This window comes from Artemia franciscana, chromosome 19 (genome assembly GCF_032884065.1).
Source record: "Artemia franciscana chromosome 19, ASM3288406v1, whole genome shotgun sequence".
NCBI classification, from domain to species: domain Eukaryota; kingdom Metazoa; phylum Arthropoda; class Branchiopoda; order Anostraca; family Artemiidae; genus Artemia; species Artemia franciscana.
The window spans coordinates 26,134,618-26,156,605 of record NC_088881.1 but is presented as its reverse complement, the minus strand read 5'-3'; the positions used below and the strand labels follow the sequence as shown (position 1 = coordinate 26,156,605).

At 35.0% G+C, this 21,988-nt stretch overlaps 1 protein-coding gene across 1 annotated transcript in view; it reads right to left on the bottom strand.

Annotated features, from left to right (window-relative positions):
* LOC136039484 (cleavage and polyadenylation specificity factor 73-like) overlaps nt 1-21,988 on the bottom strand; it is a 71,810-nt gene that overhangs the window by 46,787 nt on the left and 3,035 nt on the right. The window contains exons 2-3 of the mRNA XM_065723272.1: nt 7,990-8,053; nt 1,065-1,162 (exon numbers count right to left, since the gene is read on the bottom strand). Of these exons, the coding sequence (XP_065579344.1) occupies nt 1,065-1,162; nt 7,990-8,053 (162 nt within the window). The remainder of the gene's footprint in view (nt 1-1,064; nt 1,163-7,989; nt 8,054-21,988) is intronic.

Sequence of the window (21,988 nt, the reverse complement as noted above, 5' to 3'; positions counted from 1 at the left end):
CTATGCATTGTATCTGACTGCTTTCCTTAAAAAACCTCCCATCCACTCCCACTAAACATCAGACCAATATAGGTTTATCGTCGTAGTAACACTTTGTAATATAACACTAAGTAAACTCTCCCGTCTATAATGTCCAACTGAATTGTCTATTGGGCATGTAAATCCAGTTTGGGAACCGAGCTTTTCAAACATCACCTTAAATAGACTATACGATTATAAAACAATATTTTGGTCAGGTTAATTTTCGTATCAAACAGGAGCTAAATTTAGTTTTCGACTGTGTAAATTTGAATTTAAAATGGAGTTCAAATTTAATTTAAATCTGTGAAAACTAGCCCAAACTAGCGTCAAGATACGTTTCTTCAAGTTTTAATTTGCAAAAAAATCTGATAGTGAAAGACTGTCCAAAACTCTCTTGGTTGTTAATGCTCAGTTGAAAATAAACTAGTAAAAAAAAATCAGAAGTTGATACCAATGTCACGTTTATTGTATTTAAATTCTGTGCACTTACTTTTTACACCTTAAACAAAAAATGCGCCCTTTAATGAGAGCAGAAAAATTATATCCTCAAAAGCAAAGAAAACAAAACAACAAAGAAACAAAAAAAAATAGCTGTAAACTCCACACAGGACCAAATTAAGACATTTCAGCACCCCCCCCCCCCAGGGCAGTGAAATTATAGTGCATCTTAGATAAAAAGCATTCATCAAAGTATCAAAGAACACATAAAAAACATTGACTAAGGCATTTTAATCTGTATTAGGTAGGGTATTTTTTTCAAATTATTCTTTCAGATTCAATGATTTCTTCACTTAAAACAAGATATTAAGAAAGTTGAACAAACTATTTGGTAATTATGAATTTCAAAGTATTTCATTTACTTCTAAAACAAATAACATTTAGAAAACAATGTGATGGTCTTTTAAACTTTGGGACCCCTAAGCTCCACTCTAAAGTCGCCTGTTTGGAAATACAAGCTAGGACGCATGTTCTTTAAATTTAAAAAAATACATGCACAGGAATGCTTTGAAAGTTACTATAACAAAGTTAATAAACAAGCTTACTGTGATATCAAAAGCAGATCTATTTCCGAAGCTTCAATTGTATCAATGTATGGTAAAGCGTCCATTCCTGTCAGTCCAGGGTGAATTCCCATGTCCAACTAAAATAAATATCTCAATTAAGATCATATAAATCAAGACGGTTCAACAGAATATTAAAAGACAAACGTTTCTCTAAGACTGTCCAAAACTCTCTTGGTTGTAAATCATATTCCACTCAGACAACAGTTCCAGGAGTAGCCTACCACAAAGAACTGGGAAATTTTACAAATTTGAAGGATAGGTCTTGATGTATTGAAGAAGAAGTGAAGAAGAAGAATTTTAAAATATATAGCTATTTGAATTATCCTTCATTTCAACTTTCCTGAGGAAGAAGTTGACTAATATCCTTTTTGGCCAAGTATTCTTCTTGTTATCATATATTAGGATTGGCTCCATATATATATTTTTTGCCAATTTTTCCTGTCCTTGACTGGGTGTCAAAACTAGATGCATCTGGCCCCTTTCTGGAAGGGGGCCAATCCTGGGGGGATGTAATACATCCCTTCGATGATGGAGAAGCCAGCCATGATAACAGCACAGTTACAATGATAGCTGTCGATGTTGTTTCCCCTAGTACCAGTAGGCAATCTGATCCCAATGATGGTTACCAGCTAGTTGAAAGCAGAAAAAGAAAGAAACTTTCTAATACCCCACTTAAGATTAACTCTAAGCCAGAAGGGTTGATGTTAAAAACGGAAACCAGCCACAATAAACCCCCGTTTTGAAGCACCTAGTGCCCTTCACTCATACTAACAATTCACAACTGTTCACTACTAAAGAAATTGTGAAGAATAGGATGCATCTTTACAAATTATTAAAATGTAATTTTATTGCAAATATTACAAGAGATGGAGTCCTAAATGTTTTGTTACTGGATGCTAAATATTCCCAAAAAATACCAAGAAATCCCCTACATCAATATATGTGTTATAGCTAGTCTAAAATCATCTTTACTAGCAGGAAAAAAATGTGATTTATAATGTCCCCTCTGAAATTCCAATAGTAGACCTTAAAGAGGGCCTAATGAATGCTAAAGTTGAAGAAATCCCTGTGCTAGAGGCTAACCAACTTGGTAAGCCAAATCAAGCTGGACTTATACTGAGTAAAAGTGTCCTGTTTATTTTGCCTGGTTCAATATTGGTGGAAAAATATTTCTATTTGGCTAACCAAAACCTTTAGGTTGCACCAAGAAAAGCCTTTGCAATGGACTAAATGCATAAAGCTAGGTCATGTCTCAAAAACTTCAAGTTCACAAAAGCCCCATGTAATGTCTGTCTTGAAAAGCACTCACACCCATCCTGCAGCTCTGAGCCTAAATGTGCCAATTGCAAAGAAGATCATAGTTCATTTGACAAAAAAAGCATGTCCCAAATACCTGGAAAGACAGCAAGTTTTTTAAATTACCCATAAAAAAAACCTACCTGTTGGAATAGTTGCAAAATCGTACAGCACCATTCTCAAGGAAAAAGTTCCCACTTTAGGGAATAGCTCTAAGACTCCACCAAGAAAATGGGTCCCTAGTATAATTAGTACACCACAATCCTCTACAAGTAGTATGGCATCACCATTGACTAGCTCTAAATCTCTTCTGGCTGATTTAAATTTCACCCCTTCAGAAGTAAGCTACAAAACTATTCCAAGGCTCAAGAAATGAACTTTGAACCTTCACCATATGTAATTCCTTCTGCTACAATATATGCCAATGCTCATACTTCATTTTCCAAGCTGATCCATTACTTAATCTTAGTCACTTTTATTACCCAAACAGGCATTACTCAGCATCTTAAGTCCACATTTCTGAGAGAAATAGCTGTACATTATTTCTCAAAATCATTTGTCGAAGAAACAGAGATTGATATTATTAGTATCCTCAACCAATTTGAGGCTCTCCATTGCAGTGTTGCCACTCGACCGGCACCGTTCCGCGGCACCGGCCTCGTCAAAAAGCGGCGTTTCCGCGGCATCCTTGAACCAAAATGCGGTAAAACCGCGGCATGCCTTAAATTCTCAGAAAAGCTGTGTTTTGTATTTTTGAGAGGGAATGGGTGAAAAATCTCGCTTCAATATGAATGTTGATTCAGTGTCAATTGAAGTTTGGTGAAGATCTGTCATAAATTTGAGAAAACACGTGCTTTCTATCCTTCTTTTCAGCTGTCAAAGGTAAGCATGGTCAGCTCAGTCCGTGAACACACATTTGTCGTTCATCGTTTTCGTCAAGCCCGCAACAGAAGTAAAAGTGCAGAGGTACCACAGCAGGGAAAGTCCACGGTGGGAAAACTGTATAAATGTGAAGTGAATAGTGATGAAATTAAAAGCGATTTTCCCTTGGGCCTTCAAGCCTATCCAATAGAATAATTGATGGGAAACTAGATTCTCGTATCTCAACCTTTTTCGATTAATGTTTAATGAAAATCAATATCAAAAGCTTCAAGAAGGAATATTCAGATAAATAATACAAGACAAACAGACATAATTAATTTCAGATAAATAATACAAGACAAACAGACAAGATTAATCAGAATCGGACTGTTCACGTGTGTCACAAACACTATCTTTGACCAGACCATACACAATGCTTTGGTTCAAAACGTTCCAGTCACGAGAAGAGGCACTAGCCTTCACTTTGAGTACACGCTTGACTAGTCCGGGTTCTAGCTCTAGCACTGACTTGCCCGAGTCGAGCCCTCCTTTAGAATTGCGCTTAAGACCACACTTGGTTTTCAGTGTTGCCGAAAGAGTCACTGCACTCAGTCGGTTTCGCTTATCAGTTTTCACTTCCTTGAGCAAACTGAAGAGACGCTCGGTAATAACGTTTGAGAAAAGGGAGTGAGAAAAAGTACTGAACCATTATCCCGACATTTGGGAACATCCGACTGCCATGTGGTGACTTCGTTTGCAAGATGTGGCGCCAGTAAACGACAATGTCCATGTCATCTATGTCAGGGAGATCGACAGTACTAGGTAGAGCTACACTCGTTATAGATTGCCATTCCTGCTCTAGCTTTGCTTTATTCCAAAGCGCAGAATCGTAGTAGTCGAAGAACTGACGAAGACTCAGAACTTTCAGTTCATAACTAGAGCTTGGGGTAAGCAAGTGTACCAGGTCGTAGATCTTTTCAGAAAATGGAAAACGGTCAAGAATTTGTTGAACGGCTTCGACGTAGAAATCCCTCGCGGAGCGACGGATTTGGAGACTTTCCGCTACAAAACGGCCACTGGTAACTTCTCTCGTTTCGAGCCCCACAAGGAAATCGTACCCTTTGTAGCCAATATAGACATTTTCGTCGGGAAGATAGTTCACTTCGTCATGCGGATTGATGTCAAAAGGGTTGACTGTTCTAACATATGAAGGCTTCATAAAGTTCATGGCTAATGTCCGAAAAAGTTTTTCCACCTGGGTTTTCATGAGGTGAAATAGGGGTTTTTCAGACTAGAAGATGGTGTTGAACTCATTCAGCTCTCCCAACACGTACTCGACAGAAAACATCATAACCCTCGAGTATGGGTTGTTTAGTGTCATTCTTACATGATCATTAGCATGCGAGGGATCATCAAGAACCAACGAGTCCCAGTACAGCGTAAGAGTATCCCACTGTTCGAGAATATGGCGTGCACAGTTTTGAAACGACAACAAGCGTGTTGGAGCCAAAGCAAGGAATCTGTGCTGTTCCACTTGAGTAAAGACTTGAAATTCCTTCCTATATGCATCTTGGCGTTTTGCACTGTGCCTGAAGTGATTGCACACAGTCCGACATAGATCTTCAAGGCTCTTGGACAGTTTTTTGCAAGCATGACTTGCAACTAGGGCACACAGATGGCAGCTATATTTCACAACTGTAACCCAGGGGATTTTTCCCTTCAACAAGTGTTTTGACTGAGTGGTTTATCCACATCATAGCATTCGTTGTGTCAGAGCAGAATCCGACCCAGTTTTGTAGAGGAACACCCGCCTTCTTGACATCATCCATCACCTTCACTAGCTGGTTGAATAGACCAGACGCTGATCCGTCGCTGCATTCGACAAGAGCGAGCAAATCTACCTGCACATTCATTGCTTCGTCACAAATTCTGACACAAACGGCAAGTTGTTTGGCTACAGAGGAATCTGTGGTCTCGTCAATTACTACAGAAAAAAGATTCGTTTTCAGGCTTTCAAGAAGCTTTTCATGAAAATGAGGGGCCAACGCTTGTCGAGTAATATTAGTTGCTTTAGTTCTACTAAGAGTGGCCTGGCTTAGAAGATCTGGGCCTGACATACTTTTCACAAGTTTCAGTAAGTCTTCAGAAAGCGAAAAGGGTAGATCGTGCTCAACCAGAAATGTCACGTGGCCTGCTTGCTTGTTTGGCAAGTCAGTTATATGAACTGTCATACTTTTTTTGTCACTTTTAAGAGCTAAAAAAGTGCTTAAATCTGAATTTGCATTAGAAGCAATTATTATATTCATAAAGAGCATATAAAAAGGCATCAAGTGGTATATTTACTTTCTATGAAAGCTAGTTATATGGTTTGCTCCAAATTTACCAAAAGACAGAGCAACAACACACAAAGGTCTGGATTAGAACAGCATGTGTCCACAGTGAGATATGTTGGAAAGACAGTTTGCAAATTATACGTATACCTTCTTATAATTATTTTGGATCATAGCAATTTCTAAAGCCCTTCCCCATTCAAAGCAGTCTTTTAAAGATCTTTTGTTGAACCATGTTTCCTTCTGTTTAAGAACAATTATTTTTTCAAAGTTTCAATGGATATAGACCTGTCAAGTAGGGAAATTTTGAAGACTTAGAAATCAGAGGAAGGTGAACATGGAAGCTTGGAAATACCTTCCCAGAGTAGGTCTAAGTTTTTTGCCCAGGATTCACTTGGCTATTCATTCTCCCAACTAAACCCCTTTCTAAGATAGCAAAGCTAGAATTTTACTATTTCGCTCAAATAGTAGAAATTGCATTATCAAAGCTAAAAGCATAGAACAAGAATTTAAAAACTAAAATTTAAGCTATAATGTACAATCGTCCTCATTTTAATCTTAGTAGGCTAAAGAACAGTCAAATAGGCTATATTATTTACTTGTATTGTTTTGTTCAGAGCATGTAGTGTTTCGAGTAAAGCACATAAATGTCTGGAATAGCACAGTTTATAACCACAGGGAGACATGTTGCAGCAGATATATAGTTTGCAAATTATACTTTTATCTTTAAACTATGTTATGTCTTTTAAGTATCTTTTTGTTCTAGCATGTTTTCTTCTGTAAAACTACTATTAGAGACCTTCGATTATTTTGACTCCTTCGTAAAACACTTTAATATAAATTATATACTTACAAAAAAAAGATTGAAAAAGATAATTCTAAAATTAATCTATATCAACGGCCATTTTTGTCTAATGTTTGACCGAAATGAAGAAGTGTTAAACACTTCTGAAAACACTTGGCATGAAAACACTTGGGCTGAGCTGACAGAGGTCATGAAGTCATGAGATGAACTGAGAAACTCAAACGTCAAAGTTTCGTCAAACCTGCAAAAATAACTCAACCCCCTTCGAACACACTGGCCTCCCAGGGGACAAGCTGCCAACAGACGGGTCATTAATTAAGGTCCGTAGTTGACTTCCGCGAAACTTTGAAATCCCCATTTTATTCACCAAAGACATTTGCGAAAGATAAGAAACTTAAAGTTGGACAAATTTTACATACGGGAACAAATGCGGTATAAAAAGCCATTTGGGGCATAATCGCGGCGTGCGGCATGATCAAAATTTTATGCGGCATTTCTCTCAGAATCTCGGCGTAATGCCGCGAAATGCGGCATAAGTGGCAACACTGCTCCATTGTCTCACAGAAAAAAATGACTAGTGATATTTCTGTCCCTTTAAAAATACTTCAATGGAATTGTGTTTCTCTTAACTCTTAGCAGTAAACTGATTTTATCTCCTTTTCATACAAGTTTACAGATAGTACTGTATTACCGTCTGAAATCAGGTGCCCTTCTTCTCAATAGCTTGTTATTTAATTGGAAGTTACATCATTCTCCTCTATGCCGTGTCTACTTCTTAACTGACACAATTATCCAGTATATCTTATTTGAGTGTCAGCCACTAAGTCTTGAGACTATTTCCCTGAAGCGCCTGTGCTACATGGCCAATGTATCAAATATATACACTGCAATCTTGAATTCTAGCCTGCCTTGGCACATAATTATAAAGAGTTTTAAGGTTTCTATCAAAGAAGAGACAAATTGTGCAGTGATGGTATATACAAAATTTTGGATCTGGAACTGGACGCATTTTCTTTTTCTGTATATTATTTTTAATGTTAATCTTATCGTAACTACCTGGGTAATGCTTCTTCACTCTAGTTTCAACTTTTAGTTGATCTGTTGAAAGGAAAAAACAATGACTGTCTTTCTACAGCTCTTATACTAAAGATTTGCCCTTGTAGTCTTTAAAAAGTGGTCTATGAATTCAAGTTTTTGGCTAAAATCTTCAAGAGCTATTTCACTAGATATATAGTAGATGCCATGTATGAAATGGGCAGTAGCCCACAAGTACATCAACAATAACAACTATCTCATACAATAATTAAAACATATTCCAAGGATTATATTAAATTTTACATAACTTATAAGCATTAACTTATAGCATAAGCAATGTGTAGATGGGGCAGTAAACCACAGGCACTGACAACAACCAGTATCTCATAAAATACTTAAAGCACATCCCCAGAGTCATAATAAATGCAACATCACTTACAAGGTTTTGACTACATATAGAATATGCCATGTGTGAAGTGGGCAAGAGCCCAAAAGAACTATGAACAACAAAAAAAAACTATCTTAAAAAATACTCAAAAAACATTCCAGGAATCCTAATAAATATAATATCACTTACAAGTATTTTCTTCCCTTTGAACTCTAGAAGTATACATGACCTTCCTACTTCTTGTCCAGCCCCTCTGGAAAAAACGATAAATAGATTAATTGCCAATTAAATACAAGAAACTTTCCTCGTTAATTTAGCTGTTTTAGAAACATACTTTTTAAAATATTTTTTTTCTTTTTTTTTCTATTATTCCCTTTTATCTGTAGCTGTATCTACCTAAAAATAACCTGGTTGTACAAAGTAATAAAACAGACATTTTTATTTAAGAAGTATTTTTCTATTTAGGACACTGACATGGATTTAATAATTTTATATCTATTCACTGTCAATAAAAAGGTGTCATCCCTATTTTGAACTGTTTTACTTTAGTATTGAGGTAGGAACTGTCCCTTTTGTAGCTTGCCCATTTTTTTTTTTTTTTTTTGCTTGTAGAAACTGTATGCTTTAGCCTAGAGTTTGACAAGATTCTTGAATTTCTATCATGGACATTAAAGTCCTTAAGCCGTTCAGAGAAGACCTAAGATTCCTGCCTAAAAAATTGAATAACCCTTATCCTGAAATCATAAATCATTACAAGAAAGATGAGGGACCAAGCGATAATGACAAGAGATATATTATTTTATATATATATATATATATATATATATATATATATATATATATATATATATATATATATATATATATATATATATATATTAAAATAAAAATAAATAAATAAAAACTTCCAATTTCCTATCCTTTAAACCTTTGAACATAAAATTGTTTATTGCCAGTACATGTCTAGGGGAGGTTGATTTAAATAACCCCAGTAGCAGCCCAGTTGATCACCATCATTTCAACTGTGAGACAAATCTCCCCTTAGGTTTACCACACCATTGCACCTAAAGAAATGTCCCAATTCATTGTACAAAATACAGCATTGTGAACAAGTTGGTAGTGTATTTGGAACATTAATATCCCTCCAATTTGTTACAAGTGATAGTCAATTATATATTCTAAATGAATAAGTCAGGTACATTGAACAGCAAATTTTTGTTATGTATAGTACAAATTATACTCTAATTTCAATTATTTTCAGCTTTGATTACTTTTATCATGTTGCTTTTTTATTTGTAGTTTTACCATGAATTACTAGATGCATAAATAATTTTCTTCTTTGAAAGATTCAATATACATTATAAACAACATTTTTCTGTAACTCATGAAAACAAATTTTTAGTCAAATCGTTCTTAACAAAGTATTGCTAGGCTAGGTTAACAGGAATATTCTTGCTTCCACAACTGGTCTGTTTGCCATGAGATGTGTCTGGTTAAAACCCGAACAAAAACTACTACAAATTATACTTTGATTTCTGTAACTAATTGCTAAAACTACGGTCTTAGGATCTTTGAGTCGAAAGCAACGCAGATTACAAAGATGAAGGAGTTAAAAATCTCAATAGGAAAGGCTAAATTTTGTAAGTGCATCTCTCAAACATGACTTTTGGATATGCCCCTGCTTATGAAATAAAGAAGGTCATGGGTGCTAATTTTCTAGACAGTACTACAGTCAAGTTATATTCTGCATTGTGTGCTGTTTTCTAAAGTTTAGGGACTAAAAATATTTGCAAAAATTTTCCTTTAGCGTAGAGTTCCAAGAGTCAAACTTTAGCGTAAACAGCGAGGGGTTGCAGAGGGGACAACCCATTTCATATACGGAGTAATTTCTGTTCGTTTTAAGTTTTAATGTCGCTCCTTACTTTCAGATAAAAAAAACTAGTTTTTTTATTTAATTTCTGAACGTTTTTGAATTAATACATATTTGATTTTGGCTCTCCGCACATAAATTATTAAAATGAAATTTGCATATTAATTCTTTTTTTTGCCAAATGGCTTTCTCTTAGTTTTGATCAGATAATTTTGAGAAATAAGGGGTGGGGAAGGAGGCCTAGTTGCCCTCAATTTTTCGGTTACTTAAAAAGGCAACTAGAACTTCTAATTTTTAACGAACGTTTTTATTAGTAAAAATATACGTAAATTAAGAATTAACTCACGTAACAAACTTTTATATTCTTATACTTTTATTACGCATATGAGGGGGTTTGTACCCCGTTAATACCTCGCTCTTTACACTAAATTGTAAGTTTTGTCCCAATCCTTTAAGAATGACACCTGAATCAGAAAGGCCGTAGAATAAACAGTTGAAATTACGAAAAATACTTTAAAAATCAAAACATGCATTGATTCAAAAACGTTCTGAAATTAAATAAAAAACATGTTTTTTTTTAACTTGAAAGTTTTCAACTGTTTTAAGAAGAAGAGTTGAGAGAAAGAGTCAAACTTTAGCGTGAAGAGCTGGGCGTTAATGAGGAAGCAGCCCCTTTCATATACGAAGTAATTTCTGTTCGTTTTAAGTTTTAAAGCCGCTCCTTACTTTCAGTTAAAAAAAACTTGTTTTTTTAATTTAATTTTAAACAAGTGTCAATTTCTTAGCTATATCAATAATCACTGAATAAAAAAAAATACCAAAATGATTCTCAAGAAAATTGTTTTTGCTAAATATATAGGCATACAAGACTCCATAAGTGACATAGGGACAATGTGAATATACTCCTCAATTACTTGTTTTATGCTCTTTCTAAATGTAATAATCCAATCACTAACAAATGCATCCCCCCCCCTTGATGGTACTGTGTATAGCCCAAGTTATATGTAAAAACTATAAGAAAACAGTAAGACAATGGAATTCTTGCTTTATACCATGCAGGGTCTTTCTGTTAATCACATTATCAGGTTTCTGTCCATTATCACATCCTTTTCAAATCATTTCAAACGATATTTCAGTTAATTACACATTCAATCAAACAGTTCGTGGTAACAAACTGTAGTAAGGTGCGACCCGGCTCAATAGTAAACGAAACTCTAAATAACGGAATTTTGATGCTAAAAGATACATCAAAGAATTGGATTTTTATGCTGATTTTAAATATATAAGTTTCATAAAATTTAATCTTTGTCATCAAAAGTTACGAGCCTGAGAAAATTTGTCTTATTTTGAAAAATAGGGGGAAACACCCCCTAAAAGTCATAGAATCTTAACGAAAATCACACCATCGCATTCGGCGTATCAGAGTACCCTATAGCAAAATTTTCAAGCTCCTATCCACAAAAATGTGGAATTTTGTATTTTTTGCCAGAAGACAAATCACGGGTGCGTGTTTATTTGTTTGTTTGTTTTTTCCTTTTCTTTTCCCTAGGGGTCATCGTATCGACCAAGTGGTCCTAAAATGTCACAAGAGGGCTCATTCTAATGGAATGAAAAGTTCTAGCGCCCTTTTTAAGTGACCAAAAAAATTGGAGGCCACCTAGGCCCCCTCCCACGCTCATTTTTTCCCTAAGTCAACGGATAAAAATTTTGAGATAGCCATTCTGTTCCGCATAGTCAAAAACCATAATAACTATGTCTTTGGGAATTACTTACTCTCCCACAATCACTGGGGGAGGGGCTACAAGTTACAAACTTTGACCAGTGTTTACATACAGTAATGGTTATTGAGAAGTGTACAGACGTTTTCGGGGATTTTTTTGGTTTGGTGGTGGGGTCGAGGGGAGGGGGCTATGTGGGAGGATCTTTTCTTGGAGGACTATGTCATGGGGGAAGAAAAATTCAATGAAAAGGGCGCAGAATTTTCTGGCATTACTATAAAAAAAAACAATGAAAAAATAAACATGAAAACGTTTTTTCAATTGAAAGTAAGGAGTAGCATTGAAGCTTAAAACGAACAGAGATTATTACGCATATGAGACGTTCTAAAAATACTTTAGCACAAAGAGTGAGGTATTTAGGAGGAGATAAATACCTCCCTCTTTATGCTAAAGTATTTTTAGTAATTTCAACTGTTTATTCTACTGCCTTTCTGATTCAGGGGTCATTCTTAAAGAATTGGGACAAAACTTACGATTTAGTGTAAAGAGCGAGGTATTAACGAGGGTACAAACCCCCCTCATTTGCGTAATAAAAATATAAGAATATAAAAGTTTGTTACGTGAGTTAATTCTTAAGTTACGTATATTTTTTGATAATAAAAACGTTCGTTAAAAATTAAAAGTTCTAGTTGCCTTTTTATGTAACCGAAAAATTAGAGGGCAACTAGGCCTCCTTCCCCACCCCTTATTTCTCAAAATTGTCTGATCAAAACTAAGAGAAAGCCATTTAGCCAAAAAAAGACTTAATATGCAAATTTCATTTTAATAATTTATGTGCGGAGAGCCAAAATCAAATATGCATTAATTCAAAAACGTTCAGAAATTAAATAAAAAAGCTAATTTTTTTAACTGAAAGTAAGGAGCGACATTAAAACTTAAAACGAACAGAAATTACTCCGTATATGAAATGGGTTGTCCCCTCTGCAATCCCTTGCTCTTTACGCTAAAGTTTGATTCTTTGCCGGAATTCTACTTTTTAAAACAATTAAAGGCTTTAGCGTAAAGAGCGAGGGATTGCGGAGGGGACAACCCATTTCATATACGGAGTAATTTCTGTTCGTTTAAGTTTTAATGTCGCTCCTTACTTTCAGTTAAAAAAACTAGTTTTCTTTTATTTAATCACACATAGAGACAAATTCCCGACTAAGAAGATAACTGGTTTAGTGTAGGAGCTATGCTGTATCACTAGATTGAAGTAATCTATCATTAAAGTAATATGTGGGACCATTGGGGGCGGGGGATGCAGTTTCAAGTCAATTGATTATTGTATTCTGAAAGAGCATCAAAAAAAGGTTTAGGGGAACATTCATTAAAGCAAAAAGGGTATGCTCCTGGCTAATACCTTTTTGGTAACCAAACTAGTGGGGTGGGACATAACATTTAGAAACAATTTCATCCAAAATAATTGACTCAAATAATTTAAATGTAGTACAAGAAACTGTTATAGGTCGGAACGAATTACATGCTGTAAAATCCTTTTTGCCTTTTTTTGGGATAGGGGTTACTGGACCAACTGTAAATTGACAAGGAACAACTCCGTTTTCAATAGACATTTGAAAAAGTAGAGATAAATGATTAAAAAGAAAAGCACTAGTAAAATCAAAATATCTGGCAGGAATTCCATCAATTCCGCGGAATTTCTTTTCTTTATTAATTTGCCCTATTCAAATTATCAAGTATTTGAATATGCCTTATTCAAAGCAACACATAACCTTACTTATGTAATATACTTTGAGGAAGCATATTTGAATTCTAATCTCATAATATATGTTCATCTAAATAAAAGTTACTGTTTCTTGCAGGTTCATGCTCCTTTATGAACTCTAAGCTTTATGCTTTTATGCTCATTTATTACCCTATGTCCTTTATGAACATAATTTATGTTCATCTAAATAAAAGTTGCTGTTTCTTGCAGGTTTATACTCCTTTGGTAATTTATTGTTCATAATATATGATATGTTATAATATATGTATATAATATATGTACATCTAAATAAAAGTTGCTGTTTCTTGCAGGTTTATGCTCCTTTGGTAATTTATTGTTCATAATATATGATATATTATAATATATGTATATAATATATGTTCATCTAAATAAAAGTTACTGTTTCTTGCAGGTTTATGCTCCTTTATGAACTCTGAGCTTTATGCTTTTATGAGCTTTTATGCTCATTTATTACCATATGTCCTTTATGAACATAATTTATGTTCTTCTAAATAAAAGTTGCTGTTTCTTGCAGGTTTATACTCCTTTGGTAATTTATTGTTCATAATATATGATATATTACAATATATGTATATAATATATGTTCATCTAAATAAAAGTTGCTGTTTCTTGCAGGTTTATGCTTCTTTGGTAATTTATAGTTCATAATATATGATATATTATAATATATGTATATAATATATGTTCATCTAAATAAAAGTTACTGTTTCTTGCAGGTTTATGCTCCTTTATGAACTCTGAACTTTATGCTTTTATGAGCTTTTATGCTCATTTATTACCATATGTCCTTTATGAACATAATTTATGTTCTTCTAAATAAAAGTTGCTGTTTCTTGCAGGTTTATACTCCTTTGGTAATTTATTGTTCATAATATATGATATATTACAATATATGTATATAATATATGTTCATCTAAATAAAAGTTGCTGTTTCTTGCAGGTTTATGCTACTTTGGTAGTTTATTGTTCATAATATATGATATATTATAATATATGTATATAATATATGTTCATCTAAATAAAAGTTACTGTTTCTTGCAGGTTTATGCTCCTTTATGAACTCTGAACTTTATGCTTTTATGAGCTTTTATGCTCATTTATTACCGTATGTCCTTTATGAACATATTTATGTTCTTCTAAATAAAAGTTGCTGTTTCTTGCAGGTTTATACTCCTTTGGTAACTTATTGTTCATAATATATGATATATTATAATATATGTATATAATATATGTTCATCTAAATAAAAGTTGCTGTTTCTTGCAGGTTTATGCTACTTTGGTAATTTATTGTTCACAATATATGTTCATCTAAATAAAGTTACTGTTTCTTTCAGGCTTATGCTCCTTTGGTAATTTATTGCTTTAAAGACAGGAAAATTTTTGGAAATATTTTTAGTCCCTCAACATTAACTTTAGAAAACAGCACACAATGCAGAAAATAACTCGACTGCAGTACTGTCTAGAAAATTAGCACCCATGACCTTCTTTATTTCATAAGCAGGGGCAGATCCAAAAGTCATGTTTGAGAGATGCACTTACAAAATTTAGCCTTTCCTATTGAGATTTTTAACTCCTTCACCCTTGTAATCTGCGTTGCTTTCGACTAGAAGGTCGAAGGTCCTAAGACCGCAGTTTTAGCAATTAGTTACAGAAATCAAAGTATAATTTGTGGTAGTTTTTGTTCGGGTTTTAACCAGACACATCTCATGGCAAACAGACCAGAATATTCCTGTTAACCTAGCCTAGCAATACTTTGTTAAGAACGATTTGACTAAAAATTTGTTTTCATGAGTTACAGAAAATTTTTGTTTATAATTTATATCGAATCTTTCAAAGAAGGAAATTATTTACGGATCTAGTAAGTCATGGTAAAACTACAAATAAAAAAGCAACATGATACAAGTAATCAAAGCTGAAAATAATTGAAATTTGAGTATAATTTATACTATAAATAACAAAAATTTGCTGTTCAATGTACCTGACTTATTCATTTAGAATATATAATTGACTATCACTTGTAAAAAATTGGAGGGATATTAATGTTCCAAATACACTACCAACTTGTTCACAATGCTGTATTTTGTACAATGAATTGGGACATTTCTTTAGGTACAATGGTGTGGTAAACCTAAGGGGAGATTTGTCTCACAGTTGAAATGATGAATGTGATAGACCGCGTTCTGGTATAGTAAACAATCTGCGTTTAACAACAAAAAGAAAATTTGCAAGAGCTCTTATGGACCACAAAATTATGCTGATACACGAAGATGTAGACAATATAGCGAGTGATCCTTCTCTTTTGTGGAAAAGTCTTAAACATTCCGAGCGGACCTCTACTTGCAATATTTCTGAAATTATGTGGATTGAAAATTATAAAACTGAATTTTCTTCACCTGATCTGTCAACTGAAAGTAAATTGGAAGAAAAGCTTGACAGTATCTTGGCTAAATTTCAGCAGTCTACCTTCTCAATTACTCCTTCTGATGTAAAGTGCGCTTTAAGAAAGATCAAGACATCCGCTGATGTTGATCTGGTCTCTGCTAAACATTTTGAAAATGCTAGTAATTTGCTTGTGCAGCACCTCTTGCTGTTGTTTCAAGTGTCAATTTCTTCAGGTATGGTGCCACAACAGTTTTACATTGGCCTCTCCTATTCCCAAAAAGGGAAAAAGAGAATTGAAGATTGTCAATAATACCGCCCTATAACCGTTTCGTGTACCTCGTTCGAAATTTTTGAGTCTATTATTCTCAGTGAAATTTCCTGCAAGTTTTTTGCTCCTCCACATCAGTTTGGTTTCCAGAAAGAATTAAGTTGAGAGCATGTTCTTTATGCCCTTTTTAATGTTCTAGCTGATGTAGAAGGATCTGGTGATTTACTTGTTCTGTGCTCACTTGACATAGCTACAGCATTCGATTCGTGTATATTTGCCCAGATTTTGTCAGAGGCTATAAAAAGAGGGGGTTGATCCTTCTGTTATTAATTGTCTCTGTTATGTCTACAATCATCTTAAAGCTTAAAGGAAATGGTGTTTGAATCTTTTCAACATATTTAAGGGTGTCATACAGGGTTGTTTAACTTCCTCTGCTCTTTTTAGTAGCTCAGTTTCTGCTGTTCAATGGTCTGTCGATTGCACGTGCATTTATGGTCGAATCGGTGTTTCTTTATTTACCTAAGCTGACGATATTTTGAATTTAAGTAGCACCTTTTTAGGAAGTAAGAGAACTTTTTCTAAACTCTAGCATCAATATAGGCACATCGGTCTGAACTTTAATGTTGATAAACAGTAGCAATCCCTTTCAATCTTAAGGGTAACTCTGACATGCAACTTGAACTTTCTGAAATATCTATTCTGTATTCAGATACCCTTATTTATCCTGGTATGGCCATTTGAAGAAGCATTAGAGAAACCAGTAAGCTTGTAATTCAAAACCTCGCTAAAAAGATTTGAATTCCATATGCTTTGCTTGCATCTAGTATCACAAATCTTAGTCGGTTTCACCTTTCCAAACTTTACAACAGTCTAACTGTGCCCCATCTTCTTGCTATATATCCCATTTACAATTTTTTTCTGCCTCAAATAAAAAATTTTTACCAAATCTATTTTAAATTCACAAAGTATCTGCTGCATCTGCCTCCTTGGACCAGTAACTCTTCTCTGGTACATATTTAAATTGATTCTACCAGCAAACATTATAGATAAAAGGATGGAAGATTTCAAATCTTTCGCTAGTAAACTCACCCACCAGTGTTCTTTCATCTTCATATAGTATGTAGTTATGTTTGTGATTGTTGATTGTAATCTCTCGTTGAAAACGAGAATATGAAAAGTATATTCTCGTTTTATTTTAATTTTTTTGTCTTAATCTGTCACTAGGGCTACCAACCCTCTTTTGTTTTGTTGACGGGTCAGAAATTAACTGTATTGAATTAAATAAAAATCAAACCATCAGATGCCTTTTTAATATCTAAAAATAATGCTGCAGAAATTAGGTCTTCATTAGATGCATCATTTACCCAATCAACTAACTTTAGAATGGCAAAGTCTATTGAAAGTTCTTTCTGAAAACCAAACTGTGTTTTGCAAAGTATGTACTGCTCATGAAGATATTTATACATTCCTTTATGAACTAAATTCCCATAAATTTAGGAAAAAAAGGAAGAATGGATATAGGTTGGTAGTTGGGTCATTTTTTTCACTTTCCTTTGTCAAGGGGTAATAAACGAGCTACTTTTAGTCTTTCTGGGAAAGTCCCTGCTTCAAGTGACAAATTTACTAAATAAACTAAAATAGGGATGACAATTTGTTTGGTTGCTTTAACAATTTTTAACAAAACTTTGTGTATTCCACAAGACTGAGATTCCATATTCATGATTATTTCATTTATTTCTTTTTCATCACAATTCATAAATAAAAATTCAGAAGTTACATTTCGAGTTGGGTATAAGGACAGGGGGACTTACTGATGTTTTAGCTACCTCATGACACAATTTTGAACCTTCCTCAGAAAGATACTTACACAGGTTTCCTGCAATTTCTTTTGGATCATTCACAATACTATCTCGGAATTTCATCTTTTTGATTTGTTCTTTTTCTTTTTTATGGGCCATTACTTCATTAACTTTTGTCCATGTCTTTTTCATATTTCCTTTAATTTGTTCAAATCCCTATTCATAATATAGTTTTTCAGCATGCCTTTTAATTTTATTAAATTGATTACAGTACTCTAAATTGTATACACTGAACTTGCACTGACTTTTTCATATGTTACTCTTTTCTTCAAATTGATTTAGCAGTCTATCAAACAACAGTAAACAATGACAAACATTCATTGAAAGTCAAAAGAGCAAGGAGAACTAAACCTGGCTATACTTCATCAATAAGTGCTAATAAATCCCCCAATTTATCATCTTATATGGATCTTGCAAATGATAGTCCTGACCCTACAGATGATAGTAAATCCTCCATGTCTTCTCTATCTATTGCAAATAAGCCAATACTCAACATGAATCACTGCTATAAGGAATTTACTCAGCCAAAGAAAATGGCAAGTAAGTCAAGATTTTCCTGCTCTTATAAGAAACATTGACCAAGCTCAAAACTTGAGTTGATAACTCCCAGTTAAACTTCCACTGCTTCTTCTCCAACATTTTGTCAAGTTGGTGTTTAAGCGACAGGATGGAAGGAACACTGACAGTAGAGTACACCAGAAAAGTGCCCAGATCACCATACCCCTCAAAAAAATTCATTAAAGCAACAATTAATCTCATCAAGAAAACTTTTATTAATGACAAAATGATTAAAATAGATCTTGGCAGCATGATTTGGAACAACATCTTATGTTGCCCTCTGAAACAGCAGTAGTAGTACTTTATTGAATTGCTGCTAAGCAAAGGAAATCAATACATGACTAACAAGCTTTTCCCTAAACCCAGAATACTTCCAATAACGGCAAAAGATATTAAGAGGAAAATCAACAGTAAAAGTAGACAATTGAAGAAATATAACAAGAGCTAAGATTGCATATGGCACTTGTGACAAGGTTCAAAGAGCTAAGAGCCAAGAGCTCATATGGCATGAACTCTAGAAAAATTCTAAGAATCAATAGATTGATTTAAAAGGAAAATCAGAGGCTTAATGCTGGTCAGGATTTAAAATAAGAGCTCTGAGACACAAGGTCCTACTAAATATAAAAATTCATTAGAATCTGATCACCCGCTCGTAAGTTAAAAATACCTCAATTTTTCTAATCTTTTCTCTTCCTTCAGCCCCCCCCCCCCGACGGTTGAATCGGGAAAACAACTTTATCAAGTCAATTTGTGCAGGTCCCTGACATGCCTACCAATTTTCATCATCCTAGCATGTCCAGAGCACTAAGCACTAGACCCCCCCCCCTAATTCCCTCAAAGAGAGCGGATCCAGTCCAGTCACGTCAATCATGTATTGATGACATTTGCTTATTCTACCCACCAGATTTCATCCTGATCTCTCCACTCTGCGTTTTCCAAGATTTCTGGTTTCCCCTTACACCCTCCCCCCCGTAATGTCACCAGATCTGGTCTGGATTTAGTGAAGGAGCTCTGAGACATGAATTCCTTCTACATATAAACTTTCATTAAGATCCGACAACCCATTATCAAGTTCAAAATACCTCAATTTTTCCAAATTAGCATCCCCCCGAACTCCCCCAAAGAGTGCAGATTCAGTCTGATTATGTCCATTATGTATCTTGGACTTGTGCTCATTCTTCCCACCATGTTTCATCCCAATCTCTCCACTCTAAGCATTTTCCAAGATTTCCTGTTTCCCCCTCCAGCTCCCACAATATCACCGAATATGGCTGGGACCGGATACACTCTGGGGTATCATATTTCATTAAGATCCAATGACCCATAAAAAATACCTTATTTTTTAAAATTTTTCCTCTCCCTCCAGCCCCCCAGGTGGTCTAATCGGGGAAACGACTGTTATCAGGTCAATTTGTGCAGGTCCCTGACATGCCTACCAATTGTCATCATCCTAGCATGTCCAGAAGCACCAAACTAACCAAAGCACTGGAAATTCCCCCAAACTCCCCCAAAGAGAGTAGACCCATTCTAAATATGTCAATCACGTGTCTAGAACTTGTGCTTATTCTTCCCATCAAGTTTCATCCCTATCTCTCCACTCTCACTGTTTTCCAAGATTTCCAGTTTCCAAGATTTCTGTTTCCCCCTGTAAGCCACCTATGTCCCCAGATCCAATTCAAATTGAAAATGAAACATCTGAGACACAAGATCTTTCTATCTATCAAGTTTCATTAAAATCTGACCACCCATTTGTAAGATAAAGATACCCCAATTTTCCTGTTTTCCAAGATTTCCGGTTTCACCCTCCAACTCCCCTCAATGTCACTGGATCTGATCAGGATTTAAAATAAGAGCTCTGAAGCACAAGATTCTTCTAAATATCAAATTTCATTAAGATCTGATTGCCTCTTTGTAAGTTACAAATACCTCTTTTTTCTAATTTTCCAAATTACCCCCCTCCCAACTCCGCCAAAGAGAGCGGATCCGGTCTGGTTATGTTAGTCATGTATTTTGGACTTGTGCTTATTCTTCCAACCAAGTTTCTTTCTGATCTCTCGACTCTAAGTGTTTTCCAAGATTCCCAGTCCCCCCACAACTCCCCCCAATGACACTAGATCAAATCAGAATTTAAAATAAAACATCTGAGTTACGAGTTTCTTCTAAATATGAAATTTCATTAATATCTGATCACTGCTTCTTAAGTTAAAAATACCTCATTTTTTTCTAATATTCAGAATTAACCCTCCCCCCAGCCCCTCAAAAGAGAGCGTATCGTTCTGGTTATGTAAATCATGTATCTAGGACTTGCAATTATTTTTCTCACCAAGTTTCATCCCAATACCTCAAATTTAAGTGTTTTACAAGATTTTAAGTTTTCCCCTCCAACTCCCCCCAATGTCATCAGATCTGGTTGAGATATGAAACAGGAGCTCTGAAATACAATATTCTTCTAAATATCAAATTTCATCAAGATCCAATCAGCCGTTTGTAAGTTAAAACGCATTTTTTTCTAATTTTTCAAAATTATCTCTCCCCCACTCTCCCCAGATGATCAAATCAAGGAAACAACTATTTTAAATTTAATCTGGTCTGTTCCCTGATACGCCTGCCAAATCTCATTGTCCTAGCTTATCTGGAAATGCCTTAACTAGTAAAACAAAGACCAACAGGCCAATAGACAGAGAGACCAACAGAATTTGCAATTGCTATATGCCACTTGGTAAATACCAAGTGCCATAAAAAGTACAACTCAAGAATAGAAAGAAATTTACCAAAAACAATCCTTAGAAATGTTGGATTAATTTGAATTTGTGTTATGCATACCCTCTGTTTGAATATGCATGCCCAGTTTGGGGACAACAAGTGTATAACACAAACTACCTCAACAATGAGGTTGAAACAGTGTAAATCATAATAGGAACCAAGTATACCACTTGCAAACTTACCCTCAGAGTTCAACAAACCCTAAAAAAAAAGGTAAAGGATACAGCATTAGACTTTACAGTAAATACCAGCAGAGCTGATCTCCGTTTCTTGGCCCTTCAGCCAGGAAGTGCAATGGGGGGTTGGGGGCCAGCCATCCTGTGCTTTCGCACACCCTTCCTGTTTACCTTCCCCAGATTTCTCCAGGTACCCATTTAGAGCTGGGTCGACTCTGGCTAAGCTTACAGAGTCACGCCACTGACCCCCATCCCAAACTGAAGAATTGGGTACACCAGGATTCGAACCCACGTCCTCTCAGACAAGGGATCCCGAATCCAGCACACCAACCATTTGGCCCTAGAAAGCACAACAAACCCTAGCCCTTAAAGAAAGCACATACCATTTGATGTGTAAGCTTGGACACTCCCATTCTTTTGATTGACAAACACTGTTCCCTACTACTGTAGTCAACAGAAACACATGCAACAAGAATAAGTTTGAACCAATGCACCATAGCATAAATTGTTATTTAAGTAATTTGTTTGTTCCTGATGTTCTAGATTCATAAGCCATACTTAATGTTTCTTATTTTTTGGAAAGTAGCATAAATTAGTTATATTTTAATAGCATAAATTAGTAGCATAAACAGCATTAGCCACAACTATGATAGCTATATGAGACCAGATCACAAGCTTTGAATTTAACTTGCTGATGGAACCAAAGAAAAGCTAACGAAATTTTGGCAGCAAATCTTTAACCAAGACCATAATAGATGGTGTATCAAAAAATCAGTAACAGAGCAAGACAAAGAAACTAAATAAACTA